Here is a 23,321-nt window from a genome sequence, read left to right as displayed (position 1 = left end):
AAAAAAAGTAATAAAATATAAAATCTCAGCTTTATATGAGAGGTCATAGGAAGACAGTGAAACAATGATATGATTGACATTAGTAGTTTTCAGTAAGATGTTTTTTTTTTTAATTGATGGTTTTCAGGTGACATCACAATTTTTAATAGGTCATTATTATTTAATACAAATGGAGTCAGCCTAGATACTGTTAAAATTCAGATTTTTGTTGGGATACAGAGAGCTCGTGGGTCTAGTTACTGACAGAAATGATCAGGTCCAACATTTAAATGTTTAATTTTTGTGTATTTCATAGCAAAGTACAGTGTAATCAGTAGTTGAAACTGCCTCTTGCCCCCATCTGGGAGTATGACATAATTTTCTATAATCTGTTAATCACCAAGAGCTATTAATAAAAAAAAAATCTATAAAATAAATATCATAAATAATATATGAGCTATACGCATGTGTCTGTGTAATAAATAAACAACTTAACATGCTGCAAAAAGTGAACAACTGAATGGAATGTCCAAAACATTTTTATTGTTCAGATGACACCAACTTCAATGGACACATTAAATTTTCAACTCCGTTGGTATATTCAGTGCATCTTGTTGTCACAATAATCCTCCCCCTGGTAAAAAACAGTGAACATTTAAATAATTTTACTGCTCTTTAGCTTTACTTTTAACATAAAGCAAATTTTGTACAGACAAATTGTATTCAGGACAACTTTTAGTTAAGGTTTAAAGTAGAAAAAGCACAACCAATCATTGAATGTAAATCCAAGTTCAAATCCAGTACAAAAAACTGCAGTCCATGTCCTCTGCCTGAAGAGAACATATTCATCTTGTATAATCTCCCCTCTTTTCACTAGTTTCTTTTAATCTGACTTTTCCTTCTCTTTCATGTGGAGGAAGACGATGCTGAAGATGAAGAGGCCCATCATCATGGAGAAGGCACTGGCGTAATATGGAAACGCGGAGGGGATGAACCGCTCATACTGAGTGTGCTGTAAGGGCCGCACGGACACCTACAACAAGAAGAAAAAAATAATAATTAAACTTGTAAAAACAATGTGCAGTGGCTGATTTAAGCACAGTTTAAAAGGTCCCATATTACACAAAATTGACTCTAGTGAGTTTTAAGGCATATTAGAATGTTGTTACCTCATCAAAACATACTTAGTGTTGCGTTTTCTTTCATTCACACATTAACAGCTACCTTTAACCTTTTGTTCAGAACAGATTGCCAATTTCTGGGCTGAAATCATTCAAATAATTATAGTGAAAGTGTTTAGATTTTAAAAACACAGTGGAGCACTTCCTACCTGACCACACAAGTCCAGGTATGTTTTTGATGAGGAAACACCAATATAACATAGATCAGAAAGTAGTATAATATAGGCCCTATAACACTTTGTTGATGATCATTGAATTTGCAATAAATTAGTTTGGATCTCTAACACAAGTATCAAGTTACCTGAGTGGATGAGTAAAGGTGTGTGTATCCCAGCCGATTATAATCCACTTTGAACTGGAAGACTCCATAAACATCTGGTAGCTTAAACTGTACACTGTATTTACCTCCTGGAACAAAGAAATAACAATAGTGTGCTTATGTATTGTCACATTTACCCATTCACACATACAAAGACATCATTCACCAATCACAATTGAACATAGACAGTGGAGGCAATTGGGGAAAAGCAGTACATATACATTTATATTACTTGCACATTACGGTACTATTTATATTTTTGTTGCTCTTTGTTATTATAATATACTGTAATGTGTGAGCTGCTGTGTCCAAATAAATTCCTTTAAGGATCAATAAAGTTTGTCGAAGTCTAGTATGCAAACAACACATACCGTTCTTCTTAAGGTAAGTCCTGACAAAAGGATCAATCCTCACAAACTCAAGCTGAATATCATCTCCATCGAAGGGAACCCACCGGCCTTCAGACAGCATCTCAATCACAATACTGTATTCCTGCACATAACACATTTAGGACATTTAAGGAATAGTTCAGTGAAAATACTAAACATTGGTATAATGTCTTGAACAGTTAGTACGCACCACGAGGTCAGTGATGGTGTATGCAGCAGGAGGAGTGGTCTCTCCCACTGGGTGATGGGTGACAGCTCCCACCCTGAGGACCCCAGCCTCCTTAAACACCCACCGGGACAAAGCTTCAGCTAGGTCCATGTTTCCGTTCTCCTCAAACCTGAAGAAAGAAGACCATTTAATTCTGTTTTTCTGGCTCATTGAACATTGTATTATCATGACAGCCCTACTTGGAGTTCACCATTTAGTTTTTTCTATGCAAATACACTTCTCTAGTCGTACAATATACATATTTTATGCAATCAGAATAAAACAAATCTTTTTTTTCTTGTTTTAAACTCACCTCTGGGACCCGGGCCTCGCCTTTTGCACAGCAGAGTTGAAATAAGCGTCACTAAAGAAGTCCAGAGAACCACTGAAAACTACTCGAGCATTGTTGCGAGCCTGGAGTCCGGCAATCAGCAGAGTATTCTTTCCAACAGCATGGGGATACTGGAATACAATAATAATGTTTAAATTATTTAAGTGAATAATTACTCGAAAGGTGCTCAATAATATCAACTGTTTACCTGAGAAACTGGTCTATCAGGGAAGTAGGAGTAGGATGTTGAAGAGCCAGTAAGAATGTCCAAGACCAGAGGGTTTTCAGGGTCTGCCACCATGCTAAAAGACAAACAAAATAATGTATCAATACCAACAGTGGTATAATGTGCTGCTCCAAAACAAACAAGAATTAAAAGAGAAAAGGTCTGTCAGTTTAGAACCTTGGGATTACTAAGATTTTTCCAACATTCATATATTTAAAAATACAGGCAATAAAATGGGACAGAGTCACCCTGTTAACTTCAGGGTATTGCAAAGATGTTGGAGTCATTATATACTTACCCCACTCCTTTAAAGAGGACTGGTTTGTTGGTAGGTTTGCCAACAATAGTGGGAGCTTTCAAAAGATTTTCTGGATCAGCAACAATCAGAGTATGCTGGAGGGAAAGATTATGTTACAAATTATTATTGACTGATATATAAGTACTATTATTTTATTTAATTACAGATATTTTACCTCTCCAGGATCAGACACATCGTAGTTATGGTGGTCAATGACAGCAGTTTTTTCTTCATCAAATTCAATTCCACACTCACTGCCCAGCTCCCTCAGAGGGTCCCCTGTGGTTAAATCAGGACAATAGTTCTGTATTTCTTGTCTATTAATAAGAATACACTTACAATATTAGCCTAAATAAAAATAATATAAACTCACCGATGTCTGAGCTGGCAGCAACCAGAACATTGCCACCATCAATAAAGGAGGTAATGGTTTCCACATTAATATTTCCCCCAAAGTCTGAAAAATAAACCATTGAGTTACACACATGACAAATATTTGAAAGGTCCTATATTACACAAAACCGACTCTTTAATTCATAATGTAATCATTTCATAATGTTGTTATCTCCTAAAAAACATACCTGGAGTTGTGATTTATTTCATTCACACATGTTTGAGTAACCCTTCATAATTATTGTGCCTGCATCTCCAAAGCTAAAAATGCTCTGTTCCACCTTGTGTGTTATGAAGCTGTAGTTTTCAAGTTAACAGCTACCTTTTTACCTTGTATTCAGTAGAGATCAGAAATTCCAGGTCTGAAATGATCCAAATCATTCTAGCGAAAGTGTATGGAGTTTAAAGCATGCAGGAGCACTGACTGTACTACCACATGACATCACAAGATGGACAACAACTCCCGGTATGTTTATGATGAGGAAACAATATTACAAGATAGATCAGAAAATAGTGAAATATAGGCCTTTTAAGTGTCATAAGAAGACGTAGGCTACAATGTTTATGTACCTTCTACTGACGGTGAGAAGATTACTAAATGATCATACAGAAACTGTCCATATTTGATCAGAGAGAGGGAGGGGTCATCGGCCGTTTTAAATGCGAGGTCAAAACCACGATCTGAAAAAGAAGAGTCATTAATAAGATTTGTTTCATACACATGTGTTGTTGTGTTAAAGTACTTTGCATAATGTAATAATTATAACACAGTACCTACAATAAGATGACCAAATGTCCTTATTTACTCAGGATAGTCCCAGTTTTAAGCCCTGTGTCCTTGCAGATGTATCCAAAACCACTGATTTGTCCCAGTTTTATACCAGAAATCTCCAAGTGTCCCTATTTTGACCAATCTGATACCCAGTACAGTAAAAAGGGGAACATATTGCCATTAGCTAAAATATAGAAAAGTAGTTGAAAATGACCATAAGATTAAAAACTGCACCGACAGAAGTCTCACAGATATGACTGACCCTCGTGTGAGTCAAGAATGGACCATGTTACGCATTCACTATTTATTTATACCAACTCGGATGTGTCCCAGTTTTGAATTATGCAAATTCAATCATTCTAGCCTACAACGATATTGCATTTTAGACTATTTTAGACTAACATCACGAACCTGCGAGACTGCGGAAGAAGATTGAATGGGTGTCTCGGATGTTGAGGTTGTCCAGCAGAACCAGCGTCTTCCCATCCGCAAACGCACCGTGCATAAACGCAGCTAAACACATAAACACGAGCATGATACTGTCCAGAAGCCGCGGTCTCCTCTGAGTTTTCATAGCAGGGAGTTTTTTGGAATTACACTGGTCTTTTTGCGGCCCCTGCACGGCTTCTGTCAACGTCGCCATTTTGCTGCAGAAGTCGACGTCAGCGTTAAGCGTGAGGTCCACGGTGCGCCGGCGCTTCAGCCAATCAGAGGCCACAACGCGTACACCCGGAACACTTTCTGACCAATAGTGAGACGGCGCTTAGGGACAAGGAAGTAAGTTAATGCAAAAATTCACATGTAAAATTAATCTGGTTCATACGGAATGATTCTCTGAAGACCCGGACATTGTTTTAACATATAAAATAATAATATTGGAAACTAAGAATAATGCACATTACATAGGAGATTGTAAACAGGCTTATTTCCTATATTCAACTTTTGTTTAATTGTGTAATCAAAATAAACTACAGATTTACTGTCTGCAAAATGCAAAAGACATTTATACACAATGTAGTTAATTATTATTTTAATAAAATACAGCTTATTGTCTTATACACATAGTAGACATCTAAATAGAGACAGAATTCTTGTATGCCACTGTGTGACACTCAGAAGCAGTAGGAAAGCCACTCACTGAAGTTAAACATAAATGTACAGATGCTCAGGAAAATAAAATTAATGTAAACACAACTTAATATCAGGACTACTTTTGTTTTTTAAATGAAGCAGCTTCTGGAATTTCCTCATTATGGGACTTGACAGTTCTTATAATTAATTAGGTAAAATAAAAAGTTAAACAAAAATAAAATGCACAACATGCAGGTCAAATTTGTTTTACAAAAGCTTTCCCCATGATTTATATTTATAGTTTCCAGCCGTCATCTGTCCAAATATCACAAATGCTTCTTTATAATTTAGTTGTCTAACTCTGTAAGTTCATGTCCTCAGTTTGATTGTTGCCCTCCCCACTCTTCTTCAGATCCTCTGTCTTGACTTCAGTTTGTGTTTCCAGCACTGATGCTGCTGCCTCTTCCTCCTGACCCACCACAGTGTCTGTTTGAGCCTCTTCTTCCTGGTCCATGGGCCTGAACACCAGCTCCCCCTCCTGGATATCCTCCTCTGATGCAGGTTGCCATGTTGGGGTGGCATCCTCCCCAGCGGTGGTAGTTGTGGTGTACTGGTAACAGTCTGAATCTGCCTGGAACATGACTAAAGCCTGGGCTGTGTGAATGCGGACGTGCTGCGCCAAAGAACTGGCATCCAAGAATTTGTCCCCACACGAATCACAGGCGTAGAGGATCTGCATGTTGGGATCTAAATGTTGAGAGTAAAATACTATTTTATGAACTTTAAACTATGTAGAATAGAAATGCACTCTGATCATCTTACCTGATTCCTGAACTTTCTCCACTGCTTTAGTAATTTCTGCTTTCAAAGCCTCCGTTTCATCTGCAGAGCCTGAAGTGGCCACTGGAACAACTGTTAACACAGAGGCCAATCCTTTACACTTCTACTCAAGGTTATGTCCTACTTGATAAAAAGAAATTCACAGGCACATCATTTCTAAGCCCAGAGCGATTCCTGAAAGTTTTTTGTTTTAAAATTATATTTATTGTAAATTGTAAAAGAAAAGCATTATAATTACATCTATTGTGCTACCCCTGGACACAAATTAGTTTACATCACTGTATTATTTAATCACTCTTCCATCACATTCTGATGCTGGTAAGTTACTTCTACTAGGATATACAAAAGAGACAAACTCTCATTCTGTCTGTAGTGTGGACCAGCAAACACAATAATAATGCATGTAAAAGTTTTTAAGATTTGTGTTCTGTGCTTTACTCTAAAACAGACCTGTGAGTTGTGTTACAGCTGAAGATGCCAGAGCCTCTGTAGCCAGTGTAACGATGTCGTCAGTGGTGACAGTGACGATGTTGACCTCATTCAGTGAGACAGAGAGCCCTCCACCAGCCTCCGCCTCCTGTGAGCTGTTTTCTGTCACCACCAGTCTCTTCATCCCAGCTTTACCGTGATGCACAGTCTTCACATGTGACCGCAGGTTATCCACGCGGTTAAACCCTCGGCCACACTTGTCGCATAGAAATGGTTTCTCACCTGTAAAAAGTACAGAACAAAAAATGGACCTTATTCATTAATGTTTTCTTAAAAAATATACATAACTTCCATTTATAGAAGATGCTAAGATTCACAACACGTTCTTGGAGGGTTGGGGTGGGGTTGAGTCCAGCTCGGTGTGGCCCATAAGGAGTGCACTGGGGCAGGGACAGATCGAGGCTGCCACAGAACTATTTTTTAAAAGAAATCATTTGCAGCCTAACAATTAAGGCTGTGCAATTAATCGAATGTTGATTGCAATTTCAATTTGTGTGTCAAACGATCTCCAAGCTCATATAATCAAGCTGAAACGATTTAAAGTTTAACAAGGTTTATTTTGGGATTTTAAAAAATATAAATAAGTATATTTATTTTATTTTTTTAAATATAGAGATTGTAGAACATCTGGATATATAGTTTATTTTGGATACATTTATGTTTTTCTAAGCCTTATTTCATGTATCAAGCATATTTTATTCATTTTATGTTTTATACATCACAAAACTGCTCTAAGGTTAATATCTGTAGCCTTTATTTATTTTCAATTTGAAAGTTTTGCATAAATTATCAATAACACAGTCTATTTTTGAGAGAGAGAAATGCTGAATTAATGCATCGTCTAACTAAAAAATAATCGTTTGAGTAATCATGATTTCAATACTGACCAAAATAATCGTGATAATGATTTTTTCCATAAATGAGCAGCCCTACTTACAAAAAATGGAAATGGAAAATGGAATTTTTGGTTGCATTATCAGAATAATAATAAAGAGTATAATTGTTGTTGCTACAAGTGCTCCTGACTGTTTGTAGGATTTACTCTTACACAAGTTTCAATTAAGAAAATCTTTTGAATGCCAAAACTGTTAAAACTGTACAAATTTGTTTTTAAGAGTGCTTAAAGAATGAGGCCCAATCTGTACAGGAAACATGATTCTTGGCGTGCACAGTGCATTCGTCTTACCTGTGTGAACAATGATGTGCTTGGACAAGTCTCCAACATTCACAAAAGCTTTGGTGCACAAGTGGCATTTGTGTGGGCGCACATTGTCATGGTGTTTGATGTGGTTGGCGAGCTGACTGGATTGAGTAAACCTGAAACACATTTTTATAGTAATCCACCAATTCTACTGTGCTTTTTTCTGTTTTTTTCTTTTCACTTGCTTCTCTGACCTCTTTCCACAGCGGTCACACACATAGGGCCTTTCTCCAGTGTGCTGCCTGAAGTGAGCGATGAGGGAGCTGGCCTGAGTGAAAGCTTTACCACACACCTTGCACACACACGGTTTCTCACCTGCAACACATAAATGGAAGTTTTGACAGTCAAACGGAGGTGAAGGGCACATGGTATCAAGATTTGGTACAAACCATTAGAGATAGACCGATATATAATGCAGATATTTTGACTTTTTAGTGTATAGGCTATAGGTCTTAAATCTCCAGACTGTAGTTATTTTACTTTAGTACAAAAAGATAACTGCACTAAATGTGATGCACTGTTCTCTTAAAGGTTTATGGTAAAACAGGCCGTGGGTGTGTATAGTAAATTTAAAGGTACACTATGTAACTCTTTGGTTGGAGGTCTGTCACCTGCTTGTGTCTATGGAGATGTCTTTGCTCTGCCTGGAATGTCCACAGTATGACTTTAAACAGCTCTACCTTACATTTATTCAATGTGGTTTTCAACTGTGAGCGGAGTCGCGTACAAATCTGACACGTAACCTGGTCTGGTTTGGTCTCCATGAAGATAGAAAGGTTTAATGCCATACTGTGAAACATTCCAGACAAAGCAACATCATCTCCATGAAGAAAAGCATTTGAAGGACCCTCCACCAGAAATGTTACACAATGCACCTTTAAGTAATTTATAGTAATTTGAGGCCCTATATAAATCGGCCCAAAAATATAGAATTTATTGACCATCACCTGCTCTGGATTCTGAGCAAGTATCAGCAGTATCGACATCAGCCATGAAACAAAACATTAGTCGATCTCTATGACACATGATTAATAAACAGCAAAAAACAGCCTAAAAAACCCAGTGTTGCCCCCTGTGTACCGGTGTGCGTGCGCTCGTGCCGCAGCAGGGCTCCTGGGTCACTGAATGCTCTCTGACAGTGATTACACACATAGGGCTTTTCTCCAGTGTGGACACGCAGGTGCCTCTTCAAGTTCCCTGAAACACAGCAAAAATAATCTCAAATTTCAGTATGTTTTTCAGTTAAAGTATGTTTTTTTTAATGTGCAAAGGTGTGTTTGCATTTACACATTTCAATAAATCAGAATACTGTTTAATGTTTCTTAACACTAGAGAATTAATAAAATGTATTAATTCAGGATGACAATAGTTTTAGAGTCAGTGACCTATTCACTGTTTACCTGAAGTGGTGAACTGTTTGCCACATTCTTTGCATTTCAGAGGTCCATCTGCAATGTGAATCTTCAGATGAGCTTTGAGATTTCCCAGCTAAACACAACATAAAATAATAAAAAGGACACACATCCTCCACTTCAACTTTTTCTGTTTTTAGCATCCAACAAAACTATACCCTTTGTTTTGGCTTGCAGTTACACTGAAGTCAGTTTATATTGATGTAACTCAAAAACACAAATGGTTTTCAGACATATGTCAAACACAAGATGAAGGCAGACACTGACATCTTAACTTTTTAAACCCCTCATTTACTCATCTCCTCTCACAAACAAACCTCACTCCTGCCATTACCCCCACCCCCCTGCAATCCTTCAGAAAATGAATAAGCATATATCAGTACAGATGTTTTTTTTTTTTTACTGGATTCCAAGATCCAGGTTCCCTCTGAGCTCTGCCTCAAACCACAGAACTACTGCTGCAGTGCAGACACTTACAGTGCACGATCTCTGATCTGAGCTGTTACCTGGTGGAAGCGTTTGTCACAGTGAGGACACTTATGGTCCTTCTCTGTGTCGTGGGTCTCCAGGTGTCGCATCTTGGCTGTGGGGTCGGAGAAGGCCCTGTCACAGTAGTCACACTGGAAAGGCTTCTCTCCGCTGTGGACAAGCTGGTGCCTCTTTAGGTTCCCGGAGGTTGTGAACAGTTTCCCACACAGGTCACAGCTGTAGCGAGCCTCTCCAGTGTGTCGTTTAAGGTGCATGTTCAGCAAACTGATGTGCCGGTAACTCCTCCCACAAGTGGAGCAGCAAAATGGTTTCAGTGGGCTGAAGAACATAAACATAAAAGATAAATGATAAAGATGTAACCTTGTTTTACATAACATGTGAGTATTTGCAACAAATCACCTAATGCATAGAAATCAGACAAGCCAAATTATACAATATTAAAATAACTTAAAAACTACTCATGAAATATATAAATAATTTGTACCTGTGTGTTTTCTCGTGAGCTCTGCAGGCTGCAGGGTCTGAAAAGGCCTTGTTACAGTTTCTGCAGCTGAAGGGCTTCTCTCCTGTGTGGATGCGCATGTGTCTCTTGAAGTTTCCAGTGTGAGTGAATACCTTCCCACAGTCCTAGAAACACATGGAGATCCATGTGAGGGTACAGACTACATGCACAGTATAATACTATACCCAGCAGCTCACCTCACACTTGTGAGTTATTGAACTGTATTGTTTGGTCTCTGCCCTGCCGCTCTTAGGCCTGTACGGGTTTGTTCTGGAGTCTCCATCACTCTCTCCTTCATCGTCCTGCCCGCTCCCCTCACTCTCCTCTGTCTCCTCCGTCTCCTCCGTCTCCTCCTCCGCAGCCTCTTCACTGTTATGGTCAGTCTTGGCTTGTGATTCCTCTGTCACGGTGTCCTTCAGATCAGCTTCTTTAGGCTGGACATCTTCCTCTGAGTCATTGTCTGTCATACAGAAAACATAAAAATTCTATGTATCACCTTTTTTACATAGTCATTTTACCTATTCAGTCATAAATGTAGATTTTGAGCCAAAATCTTATGGATAAAAGTGGATATGACTTAACTACTATCTGTAATTAGACTGGCTGACCCGGTCCTGTTGTATTCTCACATATCACCAGGTGCTATCTACGTTACTGCTGTCTGACAATGTGCCTGCCTGACAGAAGAAAACCAGAGAGCACAGGTGAGCCTGAACAAAGGCCAGGTGAGGGAAGGGGGGAACAGGTTTCACATCTGTCATCTACTAAAAAGAATCCGATAAACTTGTACGTGGTAGCTTTATGTTTAACTTTTTAACATGAGACAAGAAGCTGCATCTTGTCTAGCAGCTAAACAAAAACAGCACAAAAAAGCATTAACGCACCAGGTGGGTAGTTCTTCTGAGGCGGTTTTCTGATCCTCCTTCCTCTTGAACTCACATAGGAGGAACGCTCAGATTTTAAGAGGGATTCTGCAAAAAGGTAAAAAAAAAAAAATCTTCAAATCATTATTCCTTTCTGAAGGACTTAAACTGCTGACCAAACCTCTACTCACTGGGTGTGTAGTCAGCATCAGTTGGGTCATCTTTGAAGCCTTGTGCTGCTACATTCTTTTTAACAGTGTTTTTCTTCGTCACAGTTGGGGGAGTTTTGGATGGCCTTGTTTTACCCGGGGAGGCTGGTTTTGACTGGGAGTCTGTGTGCGGTGTCTGCTGTGTCTCAGGTGGCACTTCTTCCTGAGTAGAAACTGCAGCACTACTGTTATCTTCTGCAGGGGGTATTTGTGACTGGCTTTCTTCCACCTGTGCTGCCACTGCAGCCAGGTCACTTTCCATAGGAACATTTGGATCTACTTTGAATCCTTTATCCTCTGTCAATCACAAACACATACAAATACATAAACCATCATTGGTCAGTGAAAGCACTGGGGAAATTCTGCCAAACAAACTTACCTGGTACGTCTACAGTGACAATGGTGGGACCAGGGTTGGCCATGGTTTGATAAGCGGAGCAGGCGTTTACGATCTCAGGCATCTTTAGGAAGGTTGCCACAGTCATAACGTCAACTACAGTGTTAACGGTTAGATTCAATTTGGATGTATACATGAAGTCCAAGACGAGGCCCAAACCTAAGTGAACAAAATCTTTTAGCAACAGAACGAGTCTTGAATGTAATGCCAATTCTGATATAACTTAAAAATAATCAAACAAACAACTTCTACATTTTATACAGTTAGAATACAAATTATATCAGTTATAAATATAGAAAATTGGATTTGAGTAAAAAGATCTGCCATTTGCAAGCCCACCTGCAGCATTACTTATATCCAGATGCACCACATCCTTCTGTTCCACAAAGAGAGTGCGGAAGTAAAGGCTGCAGGCAGCTAGGACAGCTTTGTGAGCTTTAAAGTCCACCCCGTCCACCACAAAAGTACAGTCACACAGCAAGCCCTGCTTCCTCTGGTGGTTCAGCTGCTCCAGGACCTTCCCACAGTGCCATGGGAACTCCATTGCTCTAGTTCTGATGAGACAGAAGAAAATTATAAATGGGATGGCAGAACATAGAGCTGCACAAAATAAGTCAAATAATTGTTATTGGGCTATCAAGATTAAACCCCCAAAGTTTACTCACAGTCTTGACAATTTCAATTGTAACATAACTTTTTCCGCAGTACTAAATCATTTACGGAGGTTACACACATTGATATTAATTGTCTGTTCAACTTAAATAGTAATGAATTAATTAATGCAAAATTTAATAAACACCGTGTTCTTCGGTAACATAATTTCAGGATCGCTCAATACAAACACACGGTTCGTCATTTTTCTTTAAATCTGTGGATCTATTACATAAGTTTAAATGGTGCTTCTGTCTGATTGTGTTTTCTAGAGGAACATGTCACCATAATAAACATCCTGTTTGATATTATGAAGCCTGTCATCATCACACAGCCTGTCCAGAGCTCTGATGCTGTTAGCATGCAGCGCTTTTGACTTTGACTCTTCTACTGTACGCGAAGATAAATAAATGCAAATGTAGTCGGCGTGAATGATATTTGTGCGTTTGTTTTGACAGTTTGGTGGTTTGACAGTGCACCACATCGATTACAATTCCTCCATCCTTGCAGGTTGGTTATCAGGGATTAATTTAGCGCCCTGTCATGCAGCAGACTGCGGGGAAGATGGCGGGAGGCAGCTCGCTGTTGTTCTTTCCCTATTTGCACGTCTGCTGCCTGAAAACGCCATTTTGTTAGACAGAGTAAAACATACCTTCTTCTTGTTGCCCCTTTCCGTTGTGTTTAAATCGGCCGAGTACCGCAGAAAGTTTGATATTGTTGGAGGAACAACTCAATCGAGTTTTTCGGTGATCGATCCTGTTCCGTTGGCTCAGCTCGGCGCCATCTTTCTCTCTCTGATCGATTATTGGGGCCAGGCGGCGTGTCGGCTGCGCATGCGCAAACACGGGGTCGCAGATTGTGCACCATAGACCGTATCTTTATTTATTTATTTTTTATAGTTCTGTGATACAAACTACAAACTTTACAGAAGCGCAAGTACAAGAACCATAGAGATAAGTCTTTGAGTGACCAGAATATTAAAAAAAAAAAAAAAGTAAAGGAGTCCCTTGTACACAGTGTGTTGGACAATGCTAAATCCAATCCTGACACCTGCTGTCAACATTTAGATTCAGCATGCGGTGTCATACTGTTGTAGTTTACCCATCACGCATAAGGGGGCGCTACACACCAAATGAAAATAGATTTATTCAGAAAGAAAGCTGTTTGCAAACTAATTTTATGACAAAACTTGAGGGAAATGCTTAGTCATTCTTATGTGTGAACTATACTTGCTTTATTAATTTGAAATGTTGGAATTAGCCATTTGCAACTTGCAGTTTATTGATAATTAATTCACTGGGCACAGCATATTTTTTGCTAACAATCAGAGATATACAGGACCATGGGGTCACACTTTATCGACTGGGGGAACTAACCCACAATTAAGCCTCATTTTAGAGAGTTAGAAGCAAGTCAACCTTTCATGGTCCAAGGTAGGCCTGAATGTATAACCTCTTAGAATTGTAGAGCAAATGTAGGTTGTGAATTTAAGAAACACATAGAAAGAGGAAAATGTTTATTCATACAACTGCATCATTATAATACATGCAAACACCCAATAATGACTCATTTTCAATACAAATAAAGAATACAGTTTTACGGCAAAGTTTATGTAGGCATATTTTACTTAACAATTGCAACGTAGATTGATATAAGGAATATTCTATATGTCTCAGAAGGTGGGTTTTTTTGGGGGTTGGTAGGCCTAGACTCCAAAGTTTACTTTAACCTTGATCAGGAATAACTACTTTATGGGACTTAAACCCAGTAAACCCAGTAAACCCAGACACAGGAAGAACATGCAGACTCTGTGAGGTCAAAGGAAGGGAGATCTGATTCTAAAGTTTGTGTCTATGTAAAGTGATTCAGTGATTTTATGTAGGACAAAGGCATTAGCAGCACTTGAGAGAATATTTAATTCAGTCAATGCAGCTCAAAAAAATAAATAAGTACAAAACAAACCCAGTGATCTGCTCCCACCCTGCACACGTCAGAGCAGGAGTGTGAATCATGGTGCTGGAAGGGACAGGGGCTCTGTGTTGCAGGCTTCAGTAGCGTGAAGGAGACAAAACAAAACAACCAGTACAAAATAACATTGGATCATGAGTCCGTGTTTATATCTTGATCTCTGTGCGGTAGGTCTGTGCGTGTTCATGTTTGGCTGTTTGTCTCCGGGCCCTCACAGTGAGCGTCCCCTCGGCCCCCAGCGATGACGTCACTGAGGTGGGGTCCACGTCCTCAGGGAGCTGGCACTTGTGGGTGAAAGTGTTCATGACGGAGCCATCTTGGGCCAGCTGTCAAAGGAGGAGCAGGTTAGTTTAATCCCAGGCTGTGATGGAGGGGAAGGGTAAACAGACAGTCTTATACCTTCTCTGCACGCACTTCGATCTGGTTATTGGACGTGGTCACGATGACGTCCTCTGGGGAGAAGTCCCGCACGTCCACAGTGAACTGGTATGAGTCTCCCAGAGTCTTGATGTTTCCAGCACCACCTGCAGACAAGGAAAAGATCAGCTGTTTAACTTTTAGCTGGTGAGCAGCTTGTGAAATCTCCAATCTTGGTATTGCAGACTGCCCTTGTGCCCACAGGCAAGACACACAACCATCTTTCCATGTAAGACTGATATATTATTATGACCTTGAGAATGACTGATCTCATCTAATCTCAGATGCAAAGCAAGGATTGTCCTGGTTAGTACTGCTGGGATTTTTTTTTCTTAGGGGTTGGGTGCATGTTCATGGACAGACATGTTACAGACCTGAATGTAAACACACTGGATTGCAGCCAAAGAGTAATTTCCATTCATTGTCCCAAAGGGCTAGTGTCATAATAGGGCCAAAAAATTGAATATTGCACACTCCACTTATTGGGATGGGAGACTGCTGGGAATACCAGTTGCCATGGAGGGGCAGTGGTTCTGTACATACTGTCATTATGTCTTTAGGCAAGACAATTTACTCACCGTGCACCCAGTGTTGAAGCACACTGATGAGAGTACATCTGTGACGGTTATAGTGGGACAATGGATGGAAATGAACCCATAGCTACAGTCCGCCCTGTTCAGCCTGTTGGCCTGTATCATGTATGATTTTCCACACTCTCAGAAAATATGATTGATTACGACCATGGAATGAATCGGCCGCATATGGGTTTATTAAATTACACAAGCCCCTAGTTCATCCAATCCCTTTCAGATATGTCTCAAATATCTGCTCTGTGGAGCCTCTCCTAATGCTCTGATATTATAAATGGTAAGATCAGCCTTAAAATGAAGGGAACTTTACTATAGCTTTCAGGTTTTAAAGCTTATATGCCAATATGAATGTGCACTGTAATAATAAAATTACATGTAAGAAACCAAATTCCACGCAAAGCTCTACTACTTTAATATAAGATGGAGCTAAATAATAAATGAGTAACCTTGTCGAAGAATAGAGACTGTGATTATTTACAAACTCTTGACAGTAAAATAGCCTCTGAAAATGACTGCCTGAAATAAGAGTCTGGTGCTAAATTTCGTTGAGGTTGTTTATGAGAACAATTCATCGCTGACATGTTGATTTGTGTGATAAAATTATACTGTAATAACAGAGGCCACCACAGATTGTAAAATTCATGCAGCTCTGACCTCCTCTGCGTCTCTCTAATATAATAACTGACATCATCCGAAGGTGTGTGAGTGCGGCTCTGTTGTTCCCCGTAACTAGGCAACCCCGTGGTCATTCCTCATGCGTCCGTCATCTCAGTATTAGGAGAGTGAGCTCAGGGTGCTGGCAGCAGACCTTCATTCCAGTCTGTCTCTGTATCTGGGTTGAACAGCACCTATGGGACCCCCACCCCTGACTCCTCGCTTCACTCTTACGGACTGTACGTGTGCGCACATTTAAAGTTTTCGTGTCTCAAAAGTTCAGGATGGAGAAGGTCGCAGTCTGTTTCTAAATAAGATGTGAGTGGTGTGGTTAGGCAAGCAATAGTCCCTTTCCCCTTTTCTTCTGTGTTGCTATGTTCGTTTCTATGTAGCAGCTGCTGAACGTTGAATTTGCTTTGGGATCAATAAATTATCTATATATCCAAATCTATATCTTTTTATCTTTCTTTCTAACTATCTTTCTAATTTTCTAACTTATTTCTTTCTTCTGTGCATGAAGTCATTTTGACCCTATATTACCCACATTAGTGTTTACAAAAGGCAGGGCATCCAGAGGAAAAATAAATCATTATAGGTCATTATTGTCATTAGCCCTCAAGGAAGCAGCCATATGATTTGCAAAATTCAAAGCATTCATACACTTTTTAGTCTCAGAGCAATACATTTTAGATAGGTCTGAACCTCAGTCTGATTTTGTGTTGATTATTGCGTACCGAGATGGCAGATTTTCCATGGAACAATAGTGAGAGTTTAAAATCGTCACAACATAATATATATTACAGAATTAGTTGACTCTTATTTGTATTGTACTGTATTGTATTGTAATTTAATGTCTCTGTGGGCTAGGATACATTACAATCTGCACTTTCATATATACAACACAACACGTCTCCTTGAAACAAAAAGAAAAACTTAATCAGCTTAACCAGCTCTGACCCAGGTCTAAACTCAGGAGTAAAGACCATTTAGTGTCTATGCAGCGGCCATGACACCTGACCTGCTGTGTGACCTCTGTACACAATCCTACAGCTCAGTGACACCAAATACAACCCTCCTGACACTCATTATCATAATGGACAGTCAGCGGTGGAACGTGACAAAGTAAAAGTATTAAAGTACTGTGCTTAAGTATACATTTAGGTATCTGTATTTTACTTAAGTAGATTTTAGAGTGAATACGTTTTATTTTTACTTCACTATATTTGAGAGCAGATATCTGTATTTGTGCTTACGTTTTCAAAGAGGACTGAAATATTTTTTATTATAGCTTGAGACCTGCAGAAAAAGCTGAGGGTTTAATATCTTCATAATTTGAGCAAACACAAATACACAAAAATAAAAGCAGGTAGGAAAGAAACAATTGATTAAATTTTCCTTTTCTGTTGAACAAAATTCTGCGCAAATCTTTATCAAAATCACTACATGTGAAGCTTTATTAAATTTCGAAATACTTTCACTTGTTACTCTTTAAGTACGTTTTTTAAACAGGTACTTCAGTATTCTTCACTTCAGTAGATTTTTTCATGTGATACTTTTACTTAAGTATTTTTTGGCTTTACTTAAATAACAAAATTGAGTACTTCTTCCACCACTTATTGTGATGATAATAGTCTGTGAGTTTGGAGGAACTGGGATGTCTTATTTTTTATCTTGCCATAATATCTGGTAGCTCTGGGACTTTGTGTTACAAAATCCTGACGATAATAGTAGGATATATAAACCAAATGACCCACCGCGTTGCCAAAGAGAAAATCCATGCAGCTTCTCGTATCATGTTTTTTTGCTCAAAACAGGAATATGGCTTTGACATTTTGAAGATAACTCTGACTTTGAGTTTTTGAAAGCTTTGTGTTCTCGGACCAATTTTATAATAATTGGATAATAACTCTAGTGTCCAGACATTATTATATTCATTTCGTCTTCATTTCATTCCAAAAATAAGTCAAGGTCATTTCGTGACAATGGACACGTGAACAACCCAAGCTTACATTAAAGTCCACTCTGTGACTTTTCTAACAGCTATCCTCCATCTGCCTCCATATCCATTCTTTCAGTAATTGGGCTCACCTCTCCATAGAGCTGACTTGGAGAGGTGGTCTGGTTGTTAGTTTGATGATGCTTAACGCTATAACGTGGAACATTCTGAGCAAAGCAATGACATTTCCATGGAGAAAAGCACGTGACAGACACTCCTCAGGAAAAGTTACATAACCACCAGTGTCCTCAACCCTCTCAAATGTAGTGAAGTAAAAGTAAAAAGTATCCGCTTAAAAATGTAATTAAGTAAAGTACAGATGCCTATATATTTTAATTAAAGGTGCACAATGAAACATTTTTGGTTGGGGCCCAGTCACCTGCTTGTTTCTGTAGAGATGTCATTGCTCTGCTTGGAATGTTCCACAGTGTGACATTAAACAGCTCCACCTTAAAAATATTCAGTTATAGGTGGTTTTATGGCTCAAATATACCTAGAAAAACTGACTGTGAGCAGTGTTACCTCTCCACAGATTTGACCTGTAACTTGGTCTGGTTTGGTCTCCATGAAGATAGAAAGGTTTAATGCCATACTGTGAAACATTCCAGAGATGAAATAATAGCCCTTCACCTCCTTCACTCTTCTGTTTTTACTTACCAGAGAAGGCGTCGCTCCCAGGCCTCATGAAGGAGCCAAAGTCCTCCGCAAACAGCCCCCGGTTCTTGTCCATGCCCGGGCCCCCAGAAGCAGAAGAAGAAGAAGAGGTCTGGTGAAAACTACGCTCCGATCTGTACACTGAAGAATTCTCCACACTCATGGAGGAGAGAGAGGCAAACTCTGTTTTCTTCTCCTGCCTGCTCCACGAAACTCTGTCAAACAAATCTGTGGATAGTTATGACCTGTTTTGAATGGTGAGTGAGGATGCTGTACTGTTCTTCCAATCACAGACCAGTCCTTATATATCCACCGGTTTGGAGGTACTCACGTGAGCTCATTGGAAAAGGCTAACGGAGCTATATTTATATTTTGGTTGGAAAGATTGTGTTGGGGGCTGGAGGTTAGAGAAGCAGGCCTCAGAAGAGAGATAGGAACAGAGACGGGAGGGGGTAGCAGTTGTCCTCTCTCTCACACACACCTCAAAATAAACCACTTCAGATTTAATCACTGTGGCTCTGTGTATGTACACTGCACTAACTTCTTTTGTTCCTGAAATGGACTACAAATAGAGTATTGATTGCTTTTCAGACTCTCGTTTTCAGTTCGTATTGACTTTACATAATTTTGCTGAAATGAGAGACCATGTTTTCAAAGTAACATATCCAACTTAATTATAACCTCAATGTTTTCTTCATTTTAAGTCTGAGGGCTTCAGAAATTTGTCTTATAGAGTTTTGCTCAGTGGGGAATGGAATTAAATGAAAAATAAATCAGTATGTTTCTAGTAATAATGAAGTGGCACATACGTTTAATAAGTTCCATCTGCTGGTCTGAACTAATGTAATAGAAAAGGTCTGCTTTACATTATTATTATTATTAGCACCCAGAGATATGAGCCCTCAGGACATTGTAATAGTATTGTCCAGTCTAGTCCTGTTCAGTCTAATTATCTGACTATGCTTCTGTTGTAGGGAGTATTATACGTATCTCTGATGATATAAACCAAGATAACAGCTGATATCTAAGGTCCATTAAATACAATCAATCAATGAACTTGCCCAGGGACTACAGGTGGAAATTAACACTGGTACTACAACCTAGTACAATGCATCTGTCCTGTTAAGGTTAGTGTAAATTGTGCATTGTCCCTGTCTCATTAAATACATTTAAATAAGTAAATAAATAAATAACAAGGACTAAGCTGGCAGTGTGGGGCTGGCAAACAAAACAGTTTAGATGTGTCTAATGTGGAAAGCCTTTATTTTTAATTATTTAACGGAGTTTGACTTTAAAGATCTCTTGCATTAACACAGTAATAAAATGTGACGTAAAGGTCCCATATTACACAAAATTTACTCTTCTGAGATTCAAGCCATGTTTAAATGTTGTTACCTCAAACCTGGAGTTGTGTTTTGTTTCATTCACACATGTTTGAGTAATCTTTTTTTATTAGTGTGTGATGTCATGAAACTGTAGTACTTTTTACATTTTGTTCAGTGGAGATAAACAATTCCAGGTCTGAAGTTGTCCAAATGATTCTAGTGAAGATCTAGGGAGTTTAAAACACAGTGGAGCACTTCCTGTTTTACCACATTACATCACGAGGTGGAACACAGGTATTTTTATTTGTTTGTTTTGAGAGAAGAACTCGGCCTTAATATGCAGGATTTGTGTGTTAAATATGTTTGAATGAAACAAAACACAACTCCAGGTATAACTCCACCATTATAGCACAGATCAGAAAACTGTGTAACGTGGGCCCTTTAACAAACCATGTGCTCAGTATGAATTAACCCTTACTTCATAATTTATTAAGGTCGTAAATAGCCTATAGATATCATAAGGTGCTACTCAGTTGGCTAGCGGTTAAATGCTGATTAGCTTATCTGTGAGTGTAAGTTAAGAGCAGAATGTGTGATGGAAAGAATGTGTGTGAATGTGGACACAAAAGGCCCGTGTGCACCAGGTCTTAGCGGTGACAGGGTTTTGTGCTAAGAATATCCAGAGGGCTGCTGTGGTGGTGATTACGCTCTGTCTCTCTCTCTCAGAGCTGGTGTTAAAGCCTTTATAGGGACTGAATGTACCAGCTCCACACGACTCTAAGCAAATGCACTGGAAATACAGCGTTAGATTTGATTCATACAGATAAAGAGAGGGCTGTACTGTGATGTTATGTTACTTTTCCTGTGACATGCTCTAGAGTAGACAAAGTTTGTGATCATGTAAGAGTAATGTTACCTAAAGAGCCCATATTACGCTATTTTCTGATCTGTTATAATGGTTTTCCTCTTCACATAGGTATCATTTAATTTTGAAACATTTTGTTTGATGCACACATTTTTGAGTTTGAGTACCGGTAATCCTTTATTATTACTGGTAGTCTATCTACATCTCCAAAGCTCAAAAGGCTCTGTTCCACCTTGTGATATCATGGTGTGGTAGTTTTTAAATGATCAGCTACCTTTTTACCTTTACCTCTTTACCTCTCTTATCTTCCTCTTACCTCTTACCTCTGTCTACCTTCTCTTCTCTTGTCTTCTCTTCATGGCTAAAATCATCTAAATGATTCTAGTGAAGGTGTATGGAGTTTAAAAACACAGTGGAGCACTTCCTGTATCACCACATGACATCACAGAGTGTAACACAGTGTTTTTTATTTGAGAGAAGAACTAAATTATTGAGGGTTTGTGTGTTAAACATGAGTGAATGAAACAAAACACAACTCCAGGTGGGTTTGTGATGAGAAAACAACATTATACCATTGATCGGAAAATAGTGTAATAAGGTTAAATCATTTGATATTGTTCAAATCATTCTCTTAAACGATTCACACTCTGCATAATTTCAGCTCTGGAATCGTCAAACTCTACTGAACAAAAGTTAAAAGGAGCTGTTAACTTGAAAACTACCACTTCATGACATCACGAGGTGGAACAGAGCATTGAGTTTTGGAGATGTAGACAGACAAATAATTAAAGAGTTACTCAAATGTGTGAATGAAACAAAACCCTACTCCAGGTATGTATTTGAGGATCTTACAACATTATAACATGGCTTAAAACTCATAAGAGTCGTTTGGTGTGTGGTGGAATCAAATTATTATTTTAATCCTTGCTGGCTAACACTTCTTTGTCTGCTGTTCACGTAAGGGAAAAAGTCTAACCCTGTCCTTTTGAAAATGAGCATATTTGTCTTTCCCAGAAGAAACAATCTCTTCCATCATCAGTGAAGGCCCTCCTCTTTCCACAGAGCGCTCCTGTGTGACTCAGGGCTATTTCAGACTGACTCATCACTGTCCAGGCACTTTGACATGGGTCGATGAAGGTCAGTTTTTAGATCTTTCACACAGTTCAAAGAATAGTAAAAAGTATTGTTTGAAATGCCACAAATTGCCTTAAAAATTTCAATAAAAGACAATGAATATCAAAAAGAAAAAAGCTGCTGAGAAGTTAGTACTTGGCAGATTAATCATCTAGCAGTGGTGGAAGAAGTACTTGATTTTTGTTACTTAAATGTGCACTGTGTAACTTTTTGGTTAGGGGTCCGTCACCTGCTTGTTTCTATGGAGATGCAATTGCTGGGCCTGGAATTTTCCGCAGTATGACATTAAACAGCTCTAGCTTACATTTATTCAATTACAGGTGTCTTTATAGGTAAAAAATATATAGAAAAACAGGTATTCTGAATGTGCAACTCCACAGATCTGACTTGTAATTTGGTCTGGTTTGATCTCCATGAAGATAGAAAGATTTAATGCCATACTGTGAAACATTCCAAGCAATAACATCTCCATTAAGACAAGCATTTGACAGACACTCCACCAAAAAAGTTACACAGTGCACCTTTAAGTAAAAGTACAGACCCCAAAGCAAAAAATAATCAAGTGAAAAAGCTACCTAACTGAAAGTATTTGAGATCTAATAAAGCTTCAAATGAATAGATTTTGATAAAGATTTGCGCTGAATTTTGTTCAACAGAAACAATTTAAATCAATATTTTTCCAACAATTTTTCTTTGTATGTTTTGTTTGATCAAATTATGAACTTGATTAAGTCTTTTCAGTAGCTTTCAAACAATAATAAAAAAACTTTTCAGTCTTGTTCAAAAATGTAGTAGAGGAGCAGAGTACACATGGTTGCTCTCAAATGTCAAAGTAAAAAGTATCCGCTCCAAACTGTACTGAAGTAAAGTAGAGATACCTAAGACTTTTATACAGTACAGTACAGTTGTCTGAGCTGTTGCGGTGTTTGTTTGTGTACATTCCTATTGTCCCACAGAACCAGAGCTGAGTGGGTGAGCAGGTGGGGGGGTGAGGGGGGTGAGGGGGGTGAGGGCGATCAGGGGGGTGACGGGGAGCTGGGGCAGACTGGGTGAGAGGGCTGGGATGGGGTGGGGTGCGTCCCAGCTGCTCTCAGTTACATAATGTACAGACTGAGATCACACTGAAGGTCATTTTAATGTGCCTAAGGATTATTGTGCTTATTGCTAGACTAGACTTTAAAGAGCCGATCTTATGTTACTTTCCGATCTGTTATGATGTTGTTTCCTTGTCAAAATCACACCTAGAAGTGTGTTTTGTTTCATTCACACATCTTTTTGCACACAAATGTTGCACATTCAGGAGTTCTTCCCTCGAACTGAAAATACTCTGTTCCACCTTGTGATGTCATGTGGTAATACAGGAAGTGCTCCACCATGTTTTTAAACTCCATACACTTTCACTAGAATGATTTGGAGGATTTCAGCCCCCAGACAATCTCTACTAAACAAAAGGTAAAAGGTAGACGCTAACTTGAAAAATACCACTTCGTGACATCAC

At 38.9% G+C, this 23,321-nt stretch overlaps 3 protein-coding genes across 4 annotated transcripts; all 3 read right to left on the bottom strand.

Annotated features, from left to right (window-relative positions):
- Window positions 1-500: 500 nt before the first annotated feature.
- Window positions 501-4,776, bottom strand: ddost (dolichyl-diphosphooligosaccharide--protein glycosyltransferase subunit (non-catalytic)). The gene is made up of 11 exons (XM_020922397.2): window positions 4,508-4,776; window positions 3,895-4,005; window positions 3,305-3,388; window positions 3,107-3,210; window positions 2,932-3,026; window positions 2,616-2,709; window positions 2,390-2,538; window positions 2,059-2,206; window positions 1,851-1,971; window positions 1,462-1,568; window positions 501-1,012 (listed from the first exon to the last, which is right to left on the bottom strand). Exons 1-11 carry the CDS (start codon window positions 4,737-4,739, stop codon window positions 863-865), a joined length of 1,395 nt encoding a protein of 464 aa, XP_020778056.2. The 5' UTR covers window positions 4,740-4,776; the 3' UTR covers window positions 501-862.
- A 333-nt stretch (window positions 4,777-5,109) lies between these two features.
- On the bottom strand, window positions 5,110-13,034 carry zbtb17 (zinc finger and BTB domain containing 17). Of its 2 annotated transcripts, none has more exons than XM_020922343.2 (15): window positions 12,873-13,034; window positions 11,909-12,123; window positions 11,552-11,728; window positions 11,155-11,469; window positions 10,985-11,071; window positions 10,298-10,560; window positions 10,083-10,225; window positions 9,616-9,916; window positions 9,098-9,185; window positions 8,778-8,894; window positions 7,892-8,012; window positions 7,683-7,813; window positions 6,458-6,718; window positions 5,990-6,079; window positions 5,110-5,914 (listed from the first exon to the last, which is right to left on the bottom strand). In XM_020922343.2, exons 2-15 carry the CDS (start codon window positions 12,111-12,113, stop codon window positions 5,523-5,525), a joined length of 2,691 nt encoding a protein of 896 aa, XP_020778002.2. In that variant the 5' UTR covers window positions 12,114-12,123; window positions 12,873-13,034; the 3' UTR covers window positions 5,110-5,522. The 2 variants fall into 2 exon arrangements, with proteins under 2 accessions (XP_020778002.2, XP_055022274.1); XM_055166299.1 differs by lacking the exon at window positions 12,873-13,034 and adding an exon at window positions 12,235-12,691.
- A 1,062-nt stretch (window positions 13,035-14,096) lies between these two features.
- On the bottom strand, window positions 14,097-18,898 carry hspb7 (heat shock protein family, member 7 (cardiovascular)). The gene is made up of 3 exons (XM_020922453.2): window positions 18,503-18,898; window positions 14,588-14,712; window positions 14,097-14,514 (listed from the first exon to the last, which is right to left on the bottom strand). Exons 1-3 carry the CDS (start codon window positions 18,660-18,662, stop codon window positions 14,335-14,337), a joined length of 465 nt encoding a protein of 154 aa, XP_020778112.1. The 5' UTR covers window positions 18,663-18,898; the 3' UTR covers window positions 14,097-14,334.
- Between the last annotated feature and the right edge of the window lie 4,423 nt (window positions 18,899-23,321).

This window comes from Boleophthalmus pectinirostris, unplaced genomic scaffold, assembly GCF_026225935.1.
Source record: "Boleophthalmus pectinirostris isolate CB_2022bp ecotype Guang Dong unplaced genomic scaffold, ASM2622593v1 HiC_scaffold_8, whole genome shotgun sequence".
Lineage (NCBI taxonomy): Eukaryota > Metazoa > Chordata > Actinopteri > Gobiiformes > Gobiidae > Boleophthalmus > Boleophthalmus pectinirostris.
Note: the sequence above shows the minus strand (reverse complement) of the source record. Positions and strands in the feature narration are given on the sequence as shown.

Coding starts and splice junctions, on each gene's coding strand:
- zbtb17 (XM_055166299.1), bottom strand. CDS start 12,260: ATGTTACAATTGAAATTGTCAAGACT. Junction 11,072..11,154: donor TGATGCTGACTACACACCCA/GTGAGTAGAGGT, acceptor ACCTTTTTGCAG/AATCCCTCTTAAAATCTGAG. Junction 10,226..10,297: donor CAATAACTCACAAGTGTGAG/GTGAGCTGCTGG, acceptor ATGTGTTTCTAG/GACTGTGGGAAGGTATTCAC.
- ddost (XM_020922397.2), bottom strand. CDS start 4,739: ATGGCGACGTTGACAGAAGCCGTGCAGGGGCCGCAAAAAGACCAGTGT. Junction 3,389..3,894: donor CTTCTCACCGTCAGTAGAAG/GTACATAAACAT, acceptor TTTATTTTTCAG/ACTTTGGGGGAAATATTAAT. Junction 1,569..1,850: donor GACTTACCTTAAGAAGAACG/GTATGTGTTGTT, acceptor TCTTTGTTCCAG/GAGGTAAATACAGTGTACAG.
- hspb7 (XM_020922453.2), bottom strand. CDS start 18,662: ATGAGTGTGGAGAATTCTTCAGTGTACAGATCGGAGCGTAGTTTTCAC. Junction 14,713..18,502: donor TGGGAGCGACGCCTTCTCTG/GTAAGTAAAAAC, acceptor CCTTGTCTGCAG/GTGGTGCTGGAAACATCAAG. Junction 14,515..14,587: donor TCGAAGTGCGTGCAGAGAAG/GTATAAGACTGT, acceptor CTCCTTTGACAG/CTGGCCCAAGATGGCTCCGT.